This window comes from Synchiropus splendidus, chromosome 4 (assembly GCF_027744825.2).
Source record: "Synchiropus splendidus isolate RoL2022-P1 chromosome 4, RoL_Sspl_1.0, whole genome shotgun sequence".
NCBI classification, from domain to species: domain Eukaryota; kingdom Metazoa; phylum Chordata; class Actinopteri; order Syngnathiformes; family Callionymidae; genus Synchiropus; species Synchiropus splendidus.
This window is the reverse complement of record NC_071337.1, coordinates 6613993-6632673: the sequence shown is the minus strand read 5'-3', so window position 1 is coordinate 6632673 and position 18681 is coordinate 6613993. Positions and strand designations below refer to the sequence as shown.

General features: G+C 46.7%; 4 protein-coding genes across 7 annotated transcripts; 1 reads left to right on the top strand and 3 right to left on the bottom strand.

The window, feature by feature from the left end:
* Positions 1-340: 340 nt before the first annotated feature.
* Positions 341-3301, bottom strand: LOC128757872 (XK-related protein 8-like). The gene is made up of 3 exons (XM_053863487.1): positions 3030-3301; positions 1877-2058; positions 341-1719 (listed from the first exon to the last, which is right to left on the bottom strand). Exons 1-3 carry the CDS (start codon positions 3266-3268, stop codon positions 968-970), a joined length of 1173 nt encoding a protein of 390 aa, XP_053719462.1. The 5' UTR covers positions 3269-3301; the 3' UTR covers positions 341-967.
* Positions 3302-4131: 830 nt separating this feature from the next.
* On the bottom strand, positions 4132-7052 carry LOC128757477 (XK-related protein 8-like). Its single transcript, XM_053862797.1, has 3 exons — positions 6494-7052; positions 5900-6087; positions 4132-5815 (listed from the first exon to the last, which is right to left on the bottom strand). Exons 1-3 carry the CDS (start codon positions 6817-6819, stop codon positions 5067-5069), a joined length of 1263 nt encoding a protein of 420 aa, XP_053718772.1. The 5' UTR covers positions 6820-7052; the 3' UTR covers positions 4132-5066.
* Positions 7053-8608: 1556 nt separating this feature from the next.
* Positions 8609-12593, top strand: srsf4 (serine and arginine rich splicing factor 4). The gene is made up of 5 exons (XM_053862943.1): positions 8609-8797; positions 9068-9258; positions 11276-11382; positions 11453-11667; positions 11732-12593. The coding sequence occupies exons 1-5, from the start codon at positions 8691-8693 to the stop codon at positions 12222-12224; spliced, it is 1113 nt and encodes a 370-aa protein (XP_053718918.1). The 5' UTR covers positions 8609-8690; the 3' UTR covers positions 12225-12593.
* Positions 12320-17960, bottom strand: msto1 (misato mitochondrial distribution and morphology regulator 1). Of its 4 annotated transcripts, none has more exons than XM_053862941.1 (14): positions 17749-17960; positions 17043-17172; positions 16592-16661; positions 16447-16522; positions 16316-16373; positions 16099-16255; positions 15714-15828; positions 14812-14946; positions 14589-14741; positions 14389-14520; positions 14142-14326; positions 13974-14069; positions 13805-13908; positions 12322-13733 (listed from the first exon to the last, which is right to left on the bottom strand). In XM_053862941.1, exons 1-14 carry the CDS (start codon positions 17830-17832, stop codon positions 13471-13473), a joined length of 1758 nt encoding a protein of 585 aa, XP_053718916.1. In that variant the 5' UTR covers positions 17833-17960; the 3' UTR covers positions 12322-13470. The 4 variants fall into 4 exon arrangements, with proteins under 4 accessions (XP_053718914.1, XP_053718913.1, XP_053718916.1 ...); XM_053862940.1 differs by having other exon boundaries at positions 13802-13908; positions 17749-17959; XM_053862939.1 differs by lacking the exon at positions 17749-17960 and having other exon boundaries at positions 12320-13733; positions 17043-17741.
* Between the last annotated feature and the right edge of the window lie 721 nt (positions 17961-18681).

Below are 18681 nucleotides of genomic sequence, written 5' to 3'. Positions count from 1 at the left end.
TCGTGATTTTGTGTCAAAATAAAGCTGCTGCATACATGTTTTACTCTTCTGGAAGAGGAGTCTCTTATATTATAATGAAACCACAAAAAAAAAAAAAAACGTTTATTGGAAAACTTCCTCCACTTCTCAGGGCCCAGTCAGTGGCACTCTTGGATTAAAACATTAACAGTTATATATATATATGTATATATATATATATATATATATATATATATATATATATATATATATATATATATATACACACACGTTTTTTTTCTCAACTGCCTCTGTAAATAGTATCATTTGTCTATAAAATTATTTTAAGTACACCTCTGCATAGCATTGTATCCTTGTAAACATTAGAGAAATGACAAAAGGAAAGTAATATAGATCAACTTTCAATAAAGAATAACTTTATTGACAGGTGCATTTATACTTCATTCTAGTACGGCAAAAAAGCACGTTCCCTGAGGTCACATGTACCCCCCGGCATTGCTCCACACACCCCTGGGGGAGGTGTGGGGGACGGGTGGGGGACGGGTGGGGGAGGGCCCGCCCCACTATTTGAGAAAGACTGCTCTAAAGGAACATGATGCTGGAGAAAGAGCAATAGATGTGGTGCTCATTTTAAGTATTTAAATGTGCAAATCTAAGAAACTTCATCTTTCCTTTGAGCCATTCACACTGGGGCTGAGGCTGAACGAGCTGTGCAGCCACTTGCTGTCTTCATGGAAGGACTCGAGATAACAAAATTACAGTAAACGTTCTGAAACAAATTGCATACATTTAGAAAGATAAGAGTGTAAACCTAGTTTCAGCCTCCGGTTGCTGCTCAAAGGATCAGACTGAGGTAGCACCTGGAGAGTCAGAGAGTCCTCTGTGTGAAAACCAAATGATTAAAAGTGGCCTTCAGTTACATGGCACCCGGTGGTCCTCAAACAAACAAGACCGTCGAGAGTTCCTCTCAGATCCTTCTCACCAGCGGTCACCTGTAAAATATCTTGGCTTGTGAGCGCATCCTTTCATTGCACAGACGTGTGGGAGTGGTGTCCATAGTGCGGTCCATGGCTTGTGGCATGACTGCGCCACTCGGGGAGTCACTGTGGAGATCATCGCCGAGATCATCATCAGCAAGGGAACAGACACTGAGGACGACGGCTCCTTTGACTGTCTTCGGCTTTTTGAAGTGTTTTGGATGGCAACACTTGTAGTAGATCACCTTCAACAGCAGCCCGAGCATGAAGCAAATCCCAACACAAATTGTCACATAGAAGTGTGGGCCGCTGTAATATAGCGGGTCCTGGTGGGTCTTCCAGGTCACCAGGCCGCACAAGATCAGGGTGTCCACCAGCCGGAACGCGTGATACAAAACAGCCCTCTTCTTAGTCGGGCTGTCCACGACATTGAACCAGTTAAAATACCAAATGAGGGCCACGGTGGCTCTGTAAAGCCACTCCCCAGCTGTGGTGTCCATCAGGTTGGTCTTCAGGCGCCAGGCTACGAAGACGTACATCATCCACCAGCAGAGGAAGTGTGCCACGATGTAGCAGGGAAATACTGAGGCGAACAGAGCGAGAGCCAGGAGACGGGAGCCGATGAGAAAGAAGTTCCAGGTGAGGTAGACTCCAGAGGAAACGATGGGCTGCTTGTCTTTTTCGGGCAGGAACCTGCGCAGGCATCGGTGGTACAGGGTGACACCGAAAGCAGCGAGGAAGATGGAGGCAGCGGTCTTCAGCACTGAGAACCACAGAACGTATCACTGTTGGGTTTCTAACAACCGAGCCAGTAAAGCAGAGCGTGAGGAACGGCCTTCAGTGTTGAAGAAAACCGAAGAGGCCTTATTCGAGTGAAGCAATAAAATCGAGCAGAAGATCTCACAGTGGTCAAGCATTACCGTTAATGGTCCCCAGCTGCCCACGCTGCAGGTAGATGGTCAGCATGAGGACCAGATGAGGACAGCTCTCAGAATAGCTCTCAAACAACGCCAGAAGTCCAACGTCATGCTCCAGGAAGACGGCCAGCTCCTTCTCCTCTGTGCTCATGTGACTGATCATCATCAGGAAAAGTTCCCCTCTCCTGTAGGTTATAAGGAGCTGTCAGGCGAGGTGAGGGCAGCCCATGTATCTGCGTCTAGACGCCTCTTCTACTCGTGAGTCATCAGTTTGGTCAGAAAAGGACCGCTGAGCTTCAAACAAATTCTCTTTGTGGCCATGGAAATGACGTTTTCATGGTTCAAAAGGTTAAGATCGGGTCACAGTTCTACCTCAAAGTGTGACATCACAATGAGACCTGTTCCACACTGAGCCTCATTCTGCCACATTTGAAACCATAGTGGTTGTCAGGGGCCAACACGTCAAAAGAACGACAGCGATGACTACAAAGCATGATGGAAAAATATCTATCAAAATATATACTTAAGTAACAAGGACAAAATGAACCTAAGAAGATGAAATTAAACTTAAACTTACGTAAGGATATTAAGAAGTGTAAATGAAACCTATTGAAATATTTCATTTTATATGCACTTAATTCGAATTTAAATCAACTATGGACTTGACGTTCAACATAAAAAGGCAATCTATTTCAAAATATATTTTCAATATTCCTTCAGTGTACTTTGAGGAACAATGAAAAGAAGAACATTTTAGCCTTAAAACTAGAATATGCTATATTTACTGCTGAAGTAGTGGTGGTGACTGAAAGAGAAAGAACAAAAAAAGGAAGAAAAATGAGGACATGTTGGTTCTAGTTTTGCCCAGGTCTGACTACATGGAAAGCTACATTGTTGAACCTGACATTCAAACTACAGATCAGAAAAAAAAAACATGGAGCGTGGATCAGGTTGCAGAAACACGTATGTCGGTGTCTGAAACGTATCTTTGATCGTAAAGCGGCCTCTTTTTCTCTCCACTGTAACACCTGGTTGCTCAGCATGTTGGGCCTCTTTATGGTTGAGATATAGTGAGAGGTGTGTTTGCGCAGTGAATCTAGCCGATGATTTATTGCTGCTCAGTCACGGGTTATTAGATAAGGTAAAGTTCACCAACCTCACAAAGATCTCCAGCTGACAGAAATGGACTACAGCGAGCTGCTTCACACTCTTCTTCTGCAGTGCCGGGATCTTAGTGCGGTCGGCCTTCAACCACAGCCAGCTGAACGTATGGACCAGAAAGGAGGAGCCCAGGAGGATGAACAGCAGGACGCAGAAGCACACAAAATCCTGGCTGAGGCAGAAGTTCACCAGAGCGTAAAGGTCTATAGCAATGTCAAAGAGCATGACCACCATGCCCGCAGCTGTTAGGACACAGTCCACCCTCGAAAGCTGAGCCATGGTTTCAGTTTGAAACTTGTGGAAATGAAAGCAAAAGGAGCTCAGAGGACACACCTCCCACAGTCGGACACACCCATGTATTGTTAACCGTTTCTTATCAAGGAGTTGTCAAGATCGGAAAATTCCTTTTTGTGAGTTTGTCGAAGCCATAGAAACTTTTGTTTTCAGCAATGCGCTCACATAAAACATATATTTTTTCTGCTCCACAAGTTGCACTCCAAGGTTCTGGTCACTCTGCGTCTAGCTCATGTCGGAGCACCGGGAAGACCACACCGTTACGGGCGACTTAGATTTAGACCAACCTGAGTGTTAAAAAAAGATTGAGACAACCAATGTGTCTCTGCCTCTTGCCCCAGGTAGCTGGGATGGACTCCAGATTAGAAGAAATGCTTCTTAAAAGTTTGTTTTCTGCAGCTGCAAAAAGAGCAACAACTGAACGTTGAGCATCACTGGTGCGATCGGTGGATATGCACGGTGTTGTTTATGGTACCTGGAGAAGTATCAAGGATCTTTTCGTTCTCTACGCCATTGTGTGACGTGATCGCGACACAAAGATGGCTTGCGATGGGTATGAAACAATATTGCAGAGTTGCTGAACCGGTGTCCTAATTTTCAGAGGCCACTAGATGGTGCTCTTGGCTTAGAAATAATATGAGGTTTCATTGAATGAGTTGTTCAAGTCCAAACATTTTACAGCAGACAGTGCCATCTGGTGGCCTCTGGAAATGAGGTCACTGTTTCATGAAACCCTCATCACTACCAACTAACAACAGACTTCTTTGGAGCAAGAAAAGAGGAGGCGACACGTTTTCATTCATTTATCTTTTGACTCTGTGTCAGGACCATTGAAGAGAACAGCGACAACGTCAAGAAAATAAACTGAAGTCGCTGAATTAAAAACACATGTTGAAGTATAAATACATCTTCCCGGCATGTCTTCATGTGCTAGTTTGATAAAATACAATATTGCTGTGCAGCCACAACATTGTGACCGATGTTGAAGCTCCAATTTCCTGTTAAACCAGTTGAAAGACTGAGCACCACAGGAAGTCCTTTCTTCCTGTGGCAATAAAGCTGTACACTTCAACCCTGTAAACTTCACCATGAAAGTTTCTTTGGCACGTTTTAATCTGTTACATATCTGCTTTTAATTTTTCAAACATTGTACATACCCTGCTTCCATGTCCGTCTCTATGTGCAGCTTTCTATGGCTTTTCCTTGATTGTCTGTTAAGGACTATTTTTCATTTCATATTTATATTTTTGTTGTTTACGGAGCATGTTAAGTTAGGAACAAAATTGGGATGAATAAAGTTTTTCTGTTTCTGATAAACAGGTTAATATATGAGTGTTGTTCATCCCCAAACGCACCTTGGAATATGACTGAACGTAATTTTGTTGGTTATGAGGTAAAAAACCTTCACTCAAATCCCATACTGCACTGCAACAGCTCAGTATTGTGTAGAAGCTGCTGTCATTTTCGCACCTGCAGGACATCTGGTGAAGTCCTGGAGGCCAGAGCTGCTCTACAGACAGTAGAGCGGGCGGTCATAATGAGGTGGCTGATCAATGTAACAGGACTTTAGAGTACATTTTAACAGTAACTCCAACATGATCGTGGTAAACTGTGCAGCAGCATTTATGAGCTTACAACAGCCTTTCTTCAACCAGAGTCTGGCGATGTTTGGCATTAGAACAGTGTCTACAGGAGACAAAGGAGCAGAAGCCGCCGACATTCAAAACAGTGCAAGAGTCTACACCCCCGAGCGGTTGTCGGCGTCCGTCCTGAGGCCGACACCTTGAAGGGAGTAGAAGTTGGAAGCACTCTGAGCCATGCGTTTGTTGAGGAGCTGCACGCTAGAGGAGGCAGCTCCATCCTGGATGGAAATGTTCTTGAGAGAAACACGGGCGTCGGGCAGGTCATCGGGCAGCTCCGGCTCCCTGGTGGGAGGCCTCCAGAGCTTGGGGTGGAAGCAGCAGTAGTAGAGGGTTTTGAAGAGCAGCCCCAGGAGGTAGATGAGTGGGAGCGCGATCAGGAGCGCCAAGGCGTAGGGCTCGCTCAGCTCGGGGTCGCGGTACCACCACCAGGTGGCGAGCAGGATCCCGCTGTCGGCGGTGATGAGGGTGTGGTAGATGGCGCTGCGGCCGCGAGTGCGACCCTCCGCCACGTTGAACCAGCTGAAGTACCAGATGAGTCCCACCGTGGCACGGTAGAGCCACTCGCCGCCGGAGCTGTCCATGAAGTCGGTCTTCTGCCGCCACACCCAGATGACGAAGACGGGCCAGATCAAGAGGAAGTGGACGGCGATGTAGCCCTGCAGGACGGAGGCGAACAGAGCCAGCGCCGCCAGGCGAGGGGAGATCAGCAGCAGGTTCCACAGGAAGTAGATCAGGGAGGCAGCCCAGCCCTGCTTGGCTTTGTCGGGGAGGAAGGAGCGCAGGGAGCGGTGGTAGTCCAGGACCATCCAGGCGATGGAGGTGGTGGAAGCCGCGATGCTCACAACTGCAGGAACACAGAACTCACTGGCATCCAAGGCTTGTTGTCACATGACAAAAGCAGAAGCAGAAGCAGAAGCAGGAGACTCACACTGAACCGCTCGTGCCCTGTTGGTGCACAGCATCACGTAGATCATGAGCGTGAGCTGCGGCGCGCTCTCACAGAAGGTCTCGATCAGTCTCAGCATGCTGAGGTCGTGGGTCAGGTACACCGCATACTCTGACCCCTCCTCCTTCCGCCACCAGACCTTGAAGCCCTGGCGGATGGCGGAGATGTGCCTGCGGAGGTGAAGAGTCACATGAGGCTCAAAAACCCGCATCCTTCTTCAGAATCCCCACAGCAACTCTGCTCCCAGGACGTTTAACCACGGGTCATTTTCCGCTCTTCTATGTACAATAACCAGCCACACCCGACATTTACATAAACAGACGCTTGTCAATATTTGGCTGGCAAATGTGATACGGTACGCACGTCTTCAGAGAACTTTTGGTTTCAGATTTAGTTTAATAACTTCAAATAAAAGTAGGAACTCGTGCCAACCTGATTTTATTTTACCTATTAACCGCGCTGAAGAATCAAAGGATTATTTTTCTTAAATGGAAACAAAGTAGCTGAGATCATCTCAAGAGAAAATGATCACATCATTTAGTTGAAAAAGTTGAAAAGTCAAACTTCAGTTTGTACCTGCAGAGGAAGCCCAGCTGCAGCACGTGCAGCACACACGACAGCTTCACTTTGTCTCCGAACAGAACCGAGCCTTCCTCTCTGTGGCTCCAGAACCCGGGGAGCTGGCGGTCGTACTTGAACCAGAACCAGCTGAACATCTGGACCACAACAGACGAGGAGACCATCAGGCCGACCATCGCCCCGAACCACAGCAAATCCCCCCGTCGGTAGAACTCCGTGGCGACCCAGACGTCCGAACCCCAGTCGATCAGGAAGGTGCACACGCCGATGACCGAGAAGGCAAAGTCGATCCAGGAGTACCTGGAGAAGGCAGCGCACTCCATGAGGCGTTCAGGGGCTCGGCTACCTGTTGCTGCTAGCTCGCGCAGCTAACGCCTTTCCGTTACTTCCATGCGACGCAACTTGGCGTTTCTCAACCGGTGAAGTCATTCGTCGCTTCATCGTGTCACACGGGCCGCGTGGATTCACCGCCACACGGGGTTGTTCGTCATTTTGAGGAAGCCGCGGTGAGTTTGTGAGGTCAAAATCGCAGAACTGAACTGAGCAACACACGAGGAGGATCAGCGCCGGGGCTCCAGTTCAAACACCCCCCGCCCCCCGCGGTGTGACGCTTCTCTGAGGAATCCCGAAAAAAAGTGTGAAACAAAAGTTTAAAAAACCTAAATTAATGAATAAAGTTTACAAAAAAATAAAAAACATTAATGGCAGAACTGAATTTTATGGAGCAACAACCGTGTCTGTTTATGCTCAACTTTAAAACAATGACTAAAATTTTGTGTGTAAAACCATTTACGATTTTAGGTTTTTTTTTAGGTATAAACACACATCAGCGAGCTCACATTTATTTTTCCATACAATTATGTTCTACAATGGTTAAAAAATAAATAGTGTGAAGCGTAATACAATGCAGTGGTCAGCGGCCTTCAGGGGGTGCTCAAATTGGACGCTAGGGGGAGCAGAAGAGGTCCTTGAATATTTTGAACAGTAATTTAGATTATTATGAATTTAACTGTGGAGTTTTAGATTTGTTCTTTAAAACAAAAAACAAAACAAAAAAAAATCAAACTGCCATTACAATTAATAGCTGGGGGTCTGCCAAGTCTCTTTACCACCAATAGATGACAAAAGTAAATGAAAAATGAAAAGATAACCAACCAACAAGGATAGCGTTGACAATTTCTGAATTAATGTTAATGTAATTTAGTCTAATAAAGAAGACAACCAAGTTGCATGGAAAAAGGCAAGATGAATTGTGTTTCGTTGTTTCGTTTCAGAATCTCTGTGTTATCTTACACATTACATACATTGAGATTTAAAACTTTTTAAGGACCATCAAAGCCAGATCACATTGAAAACACGTCCACTTTGAGCAACTGAACAGTAAACAGCACAACGTGTTTAAGCGTAACCGATTACATGGTTATAAAGAGCGCTGTTCCTGTGGTGTCGCTGGTATTGTCCTGTGAGCTTTGGTGTGAGTCAGTTTGAGGATGGTGGACTTGGTGCTGGTGCACAGCGAGATCAGAAACTCAGACACCCTTGTGATGTTCAGCAGTAGCCTCCTTCTTTTTAACAGCAGTTGAGTAAGGCTTGCTGATGGTACTGTCGCCTGTACATTTCCATTACTTTGGAGCCTCATGACAACAGGAATTAAAAGACGCTCAGATCTGTACATTAGTCGCCCTTTAGATGACGTGGACCATGGTTCTGTGATTGAGTGTGAAATGGAATGGAACGTTTCAAAACTAAACAGCCTGCGGTTTACAGCACGGGAGAAAGAGCTGAGCCAGAGGACACATCTGCATGGTGCCTACTCAGTTTGTACCTGTGGGACATATTAACCATATCTTATCTATAGAGGACCTTGACCTGAAACTTGACCTTAGTGTCTCCACCACGGGGGAAGAGAGCTGATCCAACACTGGAGAACCACCGTACATGATCAAGTGAAACGCATGAAACTAAAAGCCGTCACCAGAGAGTCTCTAGTTAGAACAGGTTTGTCCATCTGCACGTGGACGCCGCCGCTCTCCGCTGAGTTTTCAAGCACCTTTTTGTGATTCAACGAGCAGGAGTGGAAGGCGTCCAGTGGCTCCGCCCACCACCGGTGTCCCCGCCCTCCCCGAGTCTCCTTCTCTTCGGGCGCGCTCGCTCTCTGGTTTGACTCGGCCGAACTGCGGCTCTTCCAGCGAAAATGTCGCGGGTGTACATCGGACGTCTGAGCTACAGGGCCAGGGAGAAGGACGTGGAGCGGTTCTTCAAAGGATACGGCAAGATTCTGGAAGTGGACCTGAAGAATGGGTTCGTCTTTGTCCGTGCTCGACCCTGCAGCGTGGCTACATGCTAGCTAGCGTGTAGCCGCGGCCTTGCTAACCTTGTTTACGATAATGCTGCGATAAAACGATGATTGTCGGTAAACACACGGCTAATAACGTATTTCCAGTCGACAGTGTTTACGTTAAAGTGGCAATATTGACCATTTCTTTTCACTAAACCGTGATTTAATCCAGATAGACGTGGCCATGTCGGCGCCTGCTAAGCTAACAATGCCAAAACGTTTCGCTGCTCCAGTTACGGCTTCGTGGAGTTCGACGACCCCCGCGATGCCGACGACGCGGTGTACGACTTGAACGGGAAGGAGCTGTGCGGGGAGCGGGTGATCGTGGAGCACACCAAAGGCCCACGCCGGGACGGAGGCTACAGCGGCGGAGGAGGCGGCGGTGGTGGTGGAGGCGGAGGTGGGGGAGGCGGCGGCGGAAGAAGTAAGCGTCCACGTGCACGTGGCTCTCCTTTGACACTTTATTGATAATGTTACCAGTCTGTTGTTTGAGATTAGATTTCAATCTCGTCCTTGGTGGTTCATGTGCATCAACGCACCTCTGCGTGCTTTAGCCTCGAGGCTATCTGGGTCACGTGACGAGTTCGTCCAATCCAAAATGACGCATGGTAAATAGTAGCTTGAGCGTAGCCTGATGTGAAGTAACGCTGGACTGAGAGTTAGTTCTTGGCTCGGAAGGACACGGTAAGTGAGTTCCAGCTAAGATAGTTACAGACCTGCAAACAGAAGCCTGCAAGCCCACCTGTAGTGCAGGTACAGAAGCCTAACTTGATGTATATTTTGTTACGTTATGCTCAAAGCCGCAAATGTTCAGACACTATAAGCTATTTATTCGGTTGCACTTGTATGTAACATGACTTAAAACCTAGTGGATGCTATATGTTGTCATGAATGGACTGTATGCACAAGGTGCGTCTGGGTTGGGGAAATGAGTCGGCTCACTTTCTTCCTGCTGGTTGTGATGATGTCACTCCAGGTACTTGCAATCGGATTTAAAAAAATGAAAAATTTTGCCATCGCATAAAAATCCATCTCCTTCTTAAGCAAGAGCCGCACGTCAGTGAACAAGGGTTTTGCCCTTCTAAGTACGTGTTCAGTCGGAGACCGGGTGTATTCCTTAATCGATGGTATCATCACCACTAGGGAGGAAAGTGAGCCGGCTTCTTTATCCCCCCCCTGGAAGCAGCCCTGTGCACACAGCCTGTTTTTATCAGGACCCAGCGAGAACATGCACCAGAATCACCAAAGACCAGATGATAGCTGCATGAGAATATGCTGAGATCAGCGTAATGACCAGTCTGTATATTGCTGTTGTAACGTTTGGCTGTCACTTATACTGAAAAAAAATCAAATATTTTCAAATGACTGTTGATTTAAAAGTAAAGATTTAACAAAGAACCTCAATGTTTTAATTGAAAGAGTCCTTTGCTGAGTGCCTGCCCCTATTGCTGGCCATGGTGTCCCCCCTTTCCAAGAGTGTGGTTTGACCATTCTGGGCCCTTGGGCAGACCAATAAAGGGAGCCATTGTGAATGAAGACTGCCATTTTGCCATTAGGCCCTGGCCGGGTGGTGAGGATGCCATGGGGTTAGGATCAGATGTGGGTTCAGCTCTCATAGGTGCCTAACAACAACATGTTTTGTAACAGTGCTTTGTTTTTGTTTAGACTTTTGATGCATAGCTTAGCTCAGGCTACATCCACACCCATGCTGTTTTCACCTTAAAATGGCTTTGTTATGACTAAAGTTATTTTGAAACGTCAGGATTTGTTTTTAATACCAGAAGAATGAGCCTTTTCATCATGTTTTTCTAAATTTGTTATGGAATCCTGATGTCTAAAAAAACCCTTTTAATGGGGTTATTGTTTTTGTTTTTCAATGGATGAAGCCTCATTTTCAGGGCTCAGTAGGTGGCGCCCTCGTTCTTTTAAAGCATAAGCCTTATTTAAATGGTAGAGCGCCATCTAGTGGGCTCTGAAAAGGCGTCTTCAAGAACCCCTCCCTAATGCAGACAGTTCTAGGTAATCAGAACCATCGCTAGATTTGAACCGATCATTCATTTCAAGAATCGATTTATTTTGTACTAAAGGCTGTTAAATATAAACAGCAACTTTAAAACCCACCCACTGTGGATGTAGCCTGAGGTCATTTGTTTAGTTAAGTTCACAGTAAGTACATTTTTTCAATCAGTTTTGCTGATAATTATTTAAGAGCAAATCTTTTTTTCTGTAATTTAAGGACAATTTTTATTGTTAAGCTCTAGTGCTCTACTGTTTTTCTTTTTAATAACTGCTTATATGTGCCATTAATGACTTAGAGTTCAGTTGATTTGCTTCTTTATTTCCTTGAACATACATTTTTATAGCTTAGTTTTTAAGCTGACACATTCATTCAGGGCTCGCGGGTGTCTGTTGCTCATTTCCTTCTCTTGTTGCCTCGAAAGGTGGATATGGGCGCTGGGGCAGAGACCGATACGGTCCGCCTATAAGGACCGACTATCGGCTCATAGTAGAGAATCTGTCCAGTCGCTGCAGCTGGCAGGACCTGAAGGTACGGCTTCCTCTGCGGTTCCGGTTGGGTTGTCCTGATGGTCGAGCTCATGGTTTGGTTCTTCTCTCAGGACTACATGAGGCAGGCAGGGGAGGTCACCTACGCTGACACCCACAAGGGCCGGAAGAACGAAGGCGTCATTGAGTTCCGCCTCTACTCTGACATGAAGAGGGCGCTGGAGAAGCTGGACGGCACCGAGGTCAACGGCAGAAAGATCCGCTTGATCGAGGACCGCCCCGGCGCCAGGCGCCGCCGCTCCTACTCTCGAAGCCCAAGTCGCTCTAGGTACGTAGACCGTGACTCCTCCTGGGATGGAGTCGTGGACTCTAATCTTGTCTGTTGGATCCAGGTCTCGCTCGAGGAGCCGTCGGTCTCACAAGAGCCGCAGCCGCAGCGATAGCAGCAGCCGGAGCCGCTCCCGCAGTCGCTCCCGAAGCAAGAAGAACAAGGGCAAGGGCAAAGACGAGGACGACGACGAGCACGGCCAGAAGAAGGAGAGCAGCCGTAGCCGCAGCCCCAGGAGCAAGAAGGGCAAGAAAGATACCAAGAAGAGCAAGAAAGACGAGTCTCGGTCCAGGTCTCGCTCCCGCTCCACTTCCAGGAAGTCTGTGTCGAAGGGCCGCGACCAGCCCAAGAGCGACGACGAAGGCCCGGAGCCCGAGAGAGCCTCACGCTCCCGTTCCCGCTCGCAGTCCCCCGAGGACTCGAAACCTCGGGCCAGGTCAAAGTCCAAGTCTAAATCCCCGTCTCCCTCTCCTGCTAAAGCTCGCTCCCGTTCCAGATCCGCCTCGCGCTCCATGTCTCGCTCTCCTTCGCGCTCTCGCTCCCGTTCTCGCTCCTAGTTCCGGATTGGAACTTTTTATTTCAGCCCCACCTCCCCGTGTCTCGCCCCGTTCCCGCTAACAACCCGCCACCTGTCGCTCCCAGCCCCTTCTTTTTTGATAGCTAGCTCGTCTGTGCCGGTCTTGCGCGTCTGCGCCTCTTCCCTTCCCTTCCACATGTCGCCGCTTGTCCCGTATTAGCCTCCGTCTGTAGGGATGTTTTAGATGACTCGACTTCAGTAGTGGCTGTGTGCGCGTGCGTCTGTTAGATGGGTTTTTTTGTTTAACCTTGGAAGCATGTTTGCGCTGAGCGGATAATCTTTTTGCCATTTTGACCTTTTGTGAGATCCATGGATTGTTTTCATTACAAAATAAAAATGCGTAAAACGTCTTACGTTCAAAGTTTTTTTTTTTTTTCATTTTAGTATTTCCATACCTTCCAGGGTTTGCATAGTGTCTATAGTTGTGCAGTATACTTTGGGATGGGCTTCTGGTTCCTTTTCATTTTTTTTCATTGAATTCAAGTTCAAACATTTTACAGCCAACAGCGCCACCTGGTGGCCTCTGAAAATCAGGACGCTGTTTCATGAAACCTCATCTACCCATCACCGTTTCCCCACTTCATACATTTGTTTTGGATAAAGCGCGTTTGGTTTGCGAACAAAATGTTTTTTTTAGAAAAGGTTTATTTTCAGAGTCAGTCGGAGACGTCCTCAAACAATAAAGCACATCTGCAGCCCAGAATGTCTAATGACAGCAGGTGCACTTCAGCTGAACCGTTCTCTGGCAGGGCAAGTGCAGGACTAACTCAACTTTGCAGCATGAATCGTCAGCTCTACTCAGTAGATGCCAGACACACAGGCTCTCAATCCCGTTGGTTCCTGTACTTGCTTTAGCATGAATTGTGACATGATGAAGATCACAGACACGTCCCTCTAGAGAGGGGATTTTCCTTCAGCTCATGATAACAGGATAGAAACATGACTAGAAACAGAGACAGATCCAAGACCGGAGGTGAAGCAGTGAACACTCTGCTGGTCCTAGGTCTTCACTGCAGGTATCATCACTCGACTGGGTCAAAGTGCTGCTGGTCCTGGTTCATCTTTCAAGTCTTCTTCTTTGACCTACAGGTTCTTCACTCTTTTCTTGACCACAAGGTTCCACATAGTTGATGTTGAAGAGTGGCTGGAGGAAGACCATGACTATCCAGCAGAACCACTGCACAGTTCCAGAAGGACAAGCAGAAAATGGGACAGGGTTCTCTGGGTCAGTCATCATCATCATCATCTTCAGAGGAAGAGCGCGTCACTCCTCCGCTGTCATCTCTGTAACACCTGGACAGGCGACGCAGCTGCTCAAGAGCCTCACGGAAGTGATCCATGTCCAGTCCCTGAGAGAGGAAGCTGGGGGCCACGCGGCGGACGTCAAACGCGCTGACGGAGCGATGCAGGTCAGCGAGCCAGGGGCCGATGGCAGGTCCAGACTGGAGGGAGGTCAGGACGGGGACGGAGGTCACCGCCTGGGACAAAACTGCGGACGGCAACATGGACGTCAATAAATGCAGCGTCAACAATGCAAGAAGCGGACGTGGAACTCACAACCGTTCCGGTGACCGTGAAGCAGACCCTGACTGCCCACGGACGAGCTAAAGATCTGCGGGAAAGGAGGTGTCAGTTTGCTGGGAGCGGACACCAGCTGTAGGTTCCTGGAGGCCGAGAGCAGACGTCAGACAGACGTGTGGCTGGAGGAGCAAAAAGACATGACACTCACAGAGGAGACGAGGGATAGAAGGAGCTGATGTAGGAAGCCAGCACGTCCTCGCCGCTGTCCAGGCGGTGAAGAGGCGTCATCCCATACTGCATGGAACTGAGGAGCATGAAGAAGGTGAGTTAATCTGACAGTTGGAGACCAGGCAGAAACCTTGAGATCAACTCTGACCCGGTGAGTTTGTGTCCTTCCAAGCCTTTGAGCGTCACCCACTGACCGTAGCACCGACCACTGTCGGCCTCCGGGCAGGTGGAGATCGGTTTCCACGGCAGTGAGTCTCCACAGACAGTCAAAGAGTCAGGGAGAGAGCCGCCGTGCATCAAGGGAAACGGGACTGCACCATAGGCAGACACCACCTGGGGAGTCAACCAGAGGATTCAAGGACTGAAGAGCACGGACTCACTCACCGGTCCGGCACCTTTCGACCCGAGGAGGAGAGCGCGTCGGCCACCTGCCACATGGGCACGCAGTTGTTCCTCAACCTGTAGGGCACGGTGAGGGCGTCCAGGGCCACAGCCAGGACCGAGCTGGAGTGGTACCAGAGAGAGGGCTGCGGAGGAAGCGTTGACCTGTGACCTCACTGATGGCGCCTCGACCGTATGGAGCGCTCACACTCACGTCGTAGCTCAGGTGAGGGAAGCTGACCGGGGAAGAGGCTCGCAGTCCCAGACCTCCGCGCAGCGACAGTGGACAGAACAGGGAGCTGTGACTGGACATGTGGACCAGCCCCAGCGTGCAGTTCAGCAGGTGGTAAAACTCCTTCACAGGCGTCTGCACCAAACAAAGGAAACAAAGATAGAAACCACCGCAGAGCAGCTGATCCAGCAGAACAAATGTTCACCGAGTCTGGATGACTGACAGGAGCCAGTCCCCAAGTCAGGATGCCCCTCCCACCATAGTCGTCATGAAGCATCTCTGTGACCTTGGACCCGACGCCGGCGAAGCCGTCAGCCAAGTCGCACAACACCTGGAAGCCCTGAAGCAAGAACAACACAGTTACTGGAACAAACAACAAAATTTGGACTCCTTCTATAAGCACAACTCTCAACTCTGTATTGACTACACAGGACCATGACTCTGCAGAACTTCATCCAACCCTATGTTTTTTTAAGCATGAGTCCAGCTATTGACAGTGAGACCATTAGGCTGCCCCAAAAAAACAAAACACACATTGCGTTTAAATCAAGTCCAGTAGTGAAAGTGTGTTATTGTTTAACATTTATTATGTCAGTTTGCATATACTTGTCTTCAGTTCTCACCACGTTATCAAGTTGAACAATCATTTTTTACTCTATTTAAAGTGTTTTTACAGTCAAAAACCATTCGTAATGTTGAAAAACAGCCAGATATAAAATATTGCCAAGTGCAACTTATTTTGGAAAAAGAACTGCCAAAACCATTGCACATTTTTGAGAATGAAATAAAATAAAAAATAATCCAGGCAACCCATGCAAATGACTATCAGTAAATGGGTTAATTTTGAAGTATCGACATGCAACATTTCCTCTTCATCTTGAGCACCAGTTCTTTACATCATATCTCAGAGTCCTGCCACTTGCGCCTGCTCTTGCCTCATCTTTTTGTTTACACTGTAGTCGGATGCCACTTTGTCATTTCCCAGCTTGCGGTCAGTAATAAACGTCCTTAACTCACATCCAAAGCTATTCTTCCTACAGGCAGAAGCGTCGGTGTATTTCACTATATTTAACATGTGGTTTCGACCCAAGTGAGCAACAGACTCACCTGAAAGTAGTCGCACTCCTCAACGAAAAAGTGCAGCTTGTCATCCAGCTGGTCCAGCAGGGGGCCGTGCAGGACGGCCTCCCCCTGACTGAAGGCCTCCAGACGGTCCGAGTCTCTGCAGCAACACGCGTAGTTCACATCAATAGGGAAATAATGGGATCAGAAACAAGCAAAGAAGAAGAGACGGAGAGGAGTTTAAAAGCATTTGTCGACCCTACATGACCTCATTTATAATTTTTTAAGAGTGAAATGATCAAATATATGAAATACCTCTACAGTTTCTTGATTTAAACATAAAGCAGTTTGTCTCTTTGGAGACTTATGAAGAGAGGGAAACCGTAAAGATGCTGCATGGTTCACGGTCATCTTTCTAGCTAGCTCCTACCCGTCGTGGTTGTACTGGTGGACGATGGAGATGGTGCGAGGATGCAGGTAGATCCGGAGGAAGTCCGACCAAACCTTGACACTGCCCTCCAGGTGATAGCTCTTCTGCGCCTTCTCCAGGCGTCTGTTCACCGTGTCGACTTGCACCTTCCCTGCCACTGAGAGAACATTCTTAAAGCCACAGTTTCGCTGACAACATTCAGGACGGCAGCTCTCACCGGAGCGCTGGGGCTGAGAAGTGCTGGCAAACTGAGCTTCGGCAAGAATTTCTCCTCTCTAGAAGGAAGAGAGCACAGATATAAGAAACTGGGGAGAACAGTGTAAGTGAAGTGAACATTCAGACACTCACATCCAACCTGTCCAGATCCTCCAGAAAAGAGTTTTTCGGGGGAGGACTTTCTCGGTGCATCATCAGGTTCCCATCCCTGTCAGGAGCAGATGAAAGGATTAAGTCAACGTGAAGGGTGTGAATGTTGAGGTCCGTGTGAAGCTACCAGGAGACGGTGGAGGCGTCTTTGCCGTCGTCGTACAGACCTCCCTCCTGAGGCAGAGCCTGCAGACTCCCTGCAACAAGAGTCACACAGAGACAAAAGTCTTTAGAATGTGGGACAAAAAGAAAGAAAACGTTTTTTGTTCACAGATGTTTTGCACAACTGAAACTCCTGAAAGTATATGATACCAAAATAACAATTAGTTTATGCATACACAAACACACTGTGTAATGGTAAATGTGTATAAAAATATAATGCTAAACATATTAGATATGAAACCAAAGGACTGCGAAGAAATTTAACCTTTATAAAAATTTTTTTAACATAATTTAATTCAGAAATATATGAGTCATGATGAGAATCATAAGCAGCAGGACGGTTTACAATGCAAAACAATTGTCTCATGTCCACTTTACAACCTCCGACATGCGACCCACAGAGCCGGTCGAGTTACCTTTGAGGTCCATGGCGATGAGTCTGGGGGTGTAGGTGATGCTCCCACCAAGGGTCTGACCTTCTCGGAACACCACATCGCTCTGGATCTCGCCGGGCGGCGAGTCTGGGTCGTACGACAAGGACGCATCCTGGCACCACAAAGGTTGGAGACGAAGGAAGAGGAAGACCAGCAATGAGGTTCGTGGTGAATGAGGACATGAAGGGGACAGGCTGGAAGAATACTTTACTCTCATGACACTCATTGCTATTTATTACATTTAAACAAAAGTGTTCTTTTCAAATTAAACTGACACATTTAAGTTGTATTTAATTCCATTTTTCTGTCGTTCATATCGGTAATCGTTAAACTACAACATCAGTCATGATCACTTTTTGAATACATGTTTAATAAACAACAATGATCGGGAAATAAAAATAATAAAATAACTTCAAAAAAGGCCAAAAACAGAACAACTGACCAGGTTTTAGTATGATATTTAAGACTCATTTTTTTCCTTTGATTGACCATTGAATGTAAACAGTTGACATTCCACCCCTTGTTAAAAGGCCACGTTGAAATGTACATAAGTGAAGGCCGCTTTTGTTCGACACGTTGCTCTTCTTCGCTTCTTTTAAGTCAGTAGCGTTACAGTTCCGCAGCATCAGCAGACACTCGCCAACATGCTAAGCTAACAGCGGCTAGCTACCACCGCGCTCAGCATCACCTGCAGATTCCACCAGTGAGTCCCGACGAAATTGGAGTAATGTCCCAGCTGGAGCGTGATCACCGACCCGCCGGAGCCGCTCATCGTGGCGGAGAGACAAACTCAGGAGAAAGTTAGCAGCGGATTTACTTTAGAAATGACAGTCATGATTGGTTTGACAACAGTGCGCAGCGTCACACGCTAGTTCCACTCTCCAGTGAGAACGACTCTGATTGGATGAGAGTCGAGGACGGAGCTATTTGATTGGACGATGGTGTGACGCAAGTGAATAGTTTGGAATCGCGGTGCCACAACTTTCACGTGTGAGCGTCTAGCAACGCGAGCGGTAACGCTATAGACATCAACAGTTAATCCGTTATATAGCAATAGTTGATTGAAAAAAAAAGTGATTAATTAATCAATCTTATTTTGTATCAGTTTGACAACAGCACAATAAGTCATGATGGTGTCTATATTCAAGTTTTTATATCACCTTATTAAACTAAAGCTCTTTTAATGTCTTGAAAATATTTGTATAAGAATTTCAATTTTATAAGAATTTCAAGTACATTCAGAGTAGTGGAAACCCTGGCCATTGTGTAGCGAAAAACATCCCTGAACAAAAGCTGTTGCTGTTGTTAGAAATATAAACTACGTTTTTTGTGTGTATAATAAACAAATGTGACAATGAACGTGCCCAGATGCAAATAAATTATATATATATATATATATATATATATATATATATATATATATATATATATATATATATATATATATATATATATATATATATTATTATTATTAGCATCTGCGCATGTTCATCGTCACATTTGTTTATTATACACACAAAAATGTAGTTTGTATTTGTTCAAATAAAGAACTTAACAAAGACAACATTTGTTGTGTTAAAGAAGAGATTTTATCTGTGTTTAAAAAGCAAAAGGTTATGAC

What these genes read in the sequence shown, in the direction of transcription:
- msto1 (XM_053862938.1), bottom strand. Translation starts at nt 17,286, where the DNA reads ATGAGTGTCATGAGAGTAAAGTATTCTTCCAGCCTGTCCCCTTCATGT. An exon ending in TTCTCAGCCCCAGCGCTCCG is followed by an intron (nt 16,256 to 16,315) that starts GTGAGAGCTGCC and finishes ATGTTCTCTCAG; the next exon opens with TGGCAGGGAAGGTGCAAGTC. An exon ending in TCCCTCACCTGAGCTACGAC is followed by an intron (nt 14,521 to 14,588) that starts GTGAGTGTGAGC and finishes CTTCCTCCGCAG; the next exon opens with CCCTCTCTCTGGTACCACTC.
- LOC128757477 (XM_053862797.1), bottom strand. Translation starts at nt 6,819, where the DNA reads ATGGAGTGCGCTGCCTTCTCCAGGTACTCCTGGATCGACTTTGCCTTC. An exon ending in CAGCTGGGCTTCCTCTGCAG is followed by an intron (nt 6,088 to 6,493) that starts GTACAAACTGAA and finishes TCACCTCCGCAG; the next exon opens with GCACATCTCCGCCATCCGCC. An exon ending in CAGGGCACGAGCGGTTCAGT is followed by an intron (nt 5,816 to 5,899) that starts GTGAGTCTCCTG and finishes GTGTTCCTGCAG; the next exon opens with TTGTGAGCATCGCGGCTTCC.
- LOC128757872 (XM_053863487.1), bottom strand. Translation starts at nt 3,268, where the DNA reads ATGGTGGTCATGCTCTTTGACATTGCTATAGACCTTTACGCTCTGGTG. An exon ending in CAGCTGGAGATCTTTGTGAG is followed by an intron (nt 2,059 to 3,029) that starts GTTGGTGAACTT and finishes TATAACCTACAG; the next exon opens with GAGAGGGGAACTTTTCCTGA. An exon ending in GCAGCTGGGGACCATTAACG is followed by an intron (nt 1,720 to 1,876) that starts GTAATGCTTGAC and finishes TGTGGTTCTCAG; the next exon opens with TGCTGAAGACCGCTGCCTCC.
- srsf4 (XM_053862943.1), top strand. Translation starts at nt 8,691, where the DNA reads ATGTCGCGGGTGTACATCGGACGTCTGAGCTACAGGGCCAGGGAGAAG. An exon ending in GAAGTGGACCTGAAGAATGG is followed by an intron (nt 8,798 to 9,067) that starts GTTCGTCTTTGT and finishes TCGCTGCTCCAG; the next exon opens with TTACGGCTTCGTGGAGTTCG. An exon ending in GCAGCTGGCAGGACCTGAAG is followed by an intron (nt 11,383 to 11,452) that starts GTACGGCTTCCT and finishes TTCTTCTCTCAG; the next exon opens with GACTACATGAGGCAGGCAGG.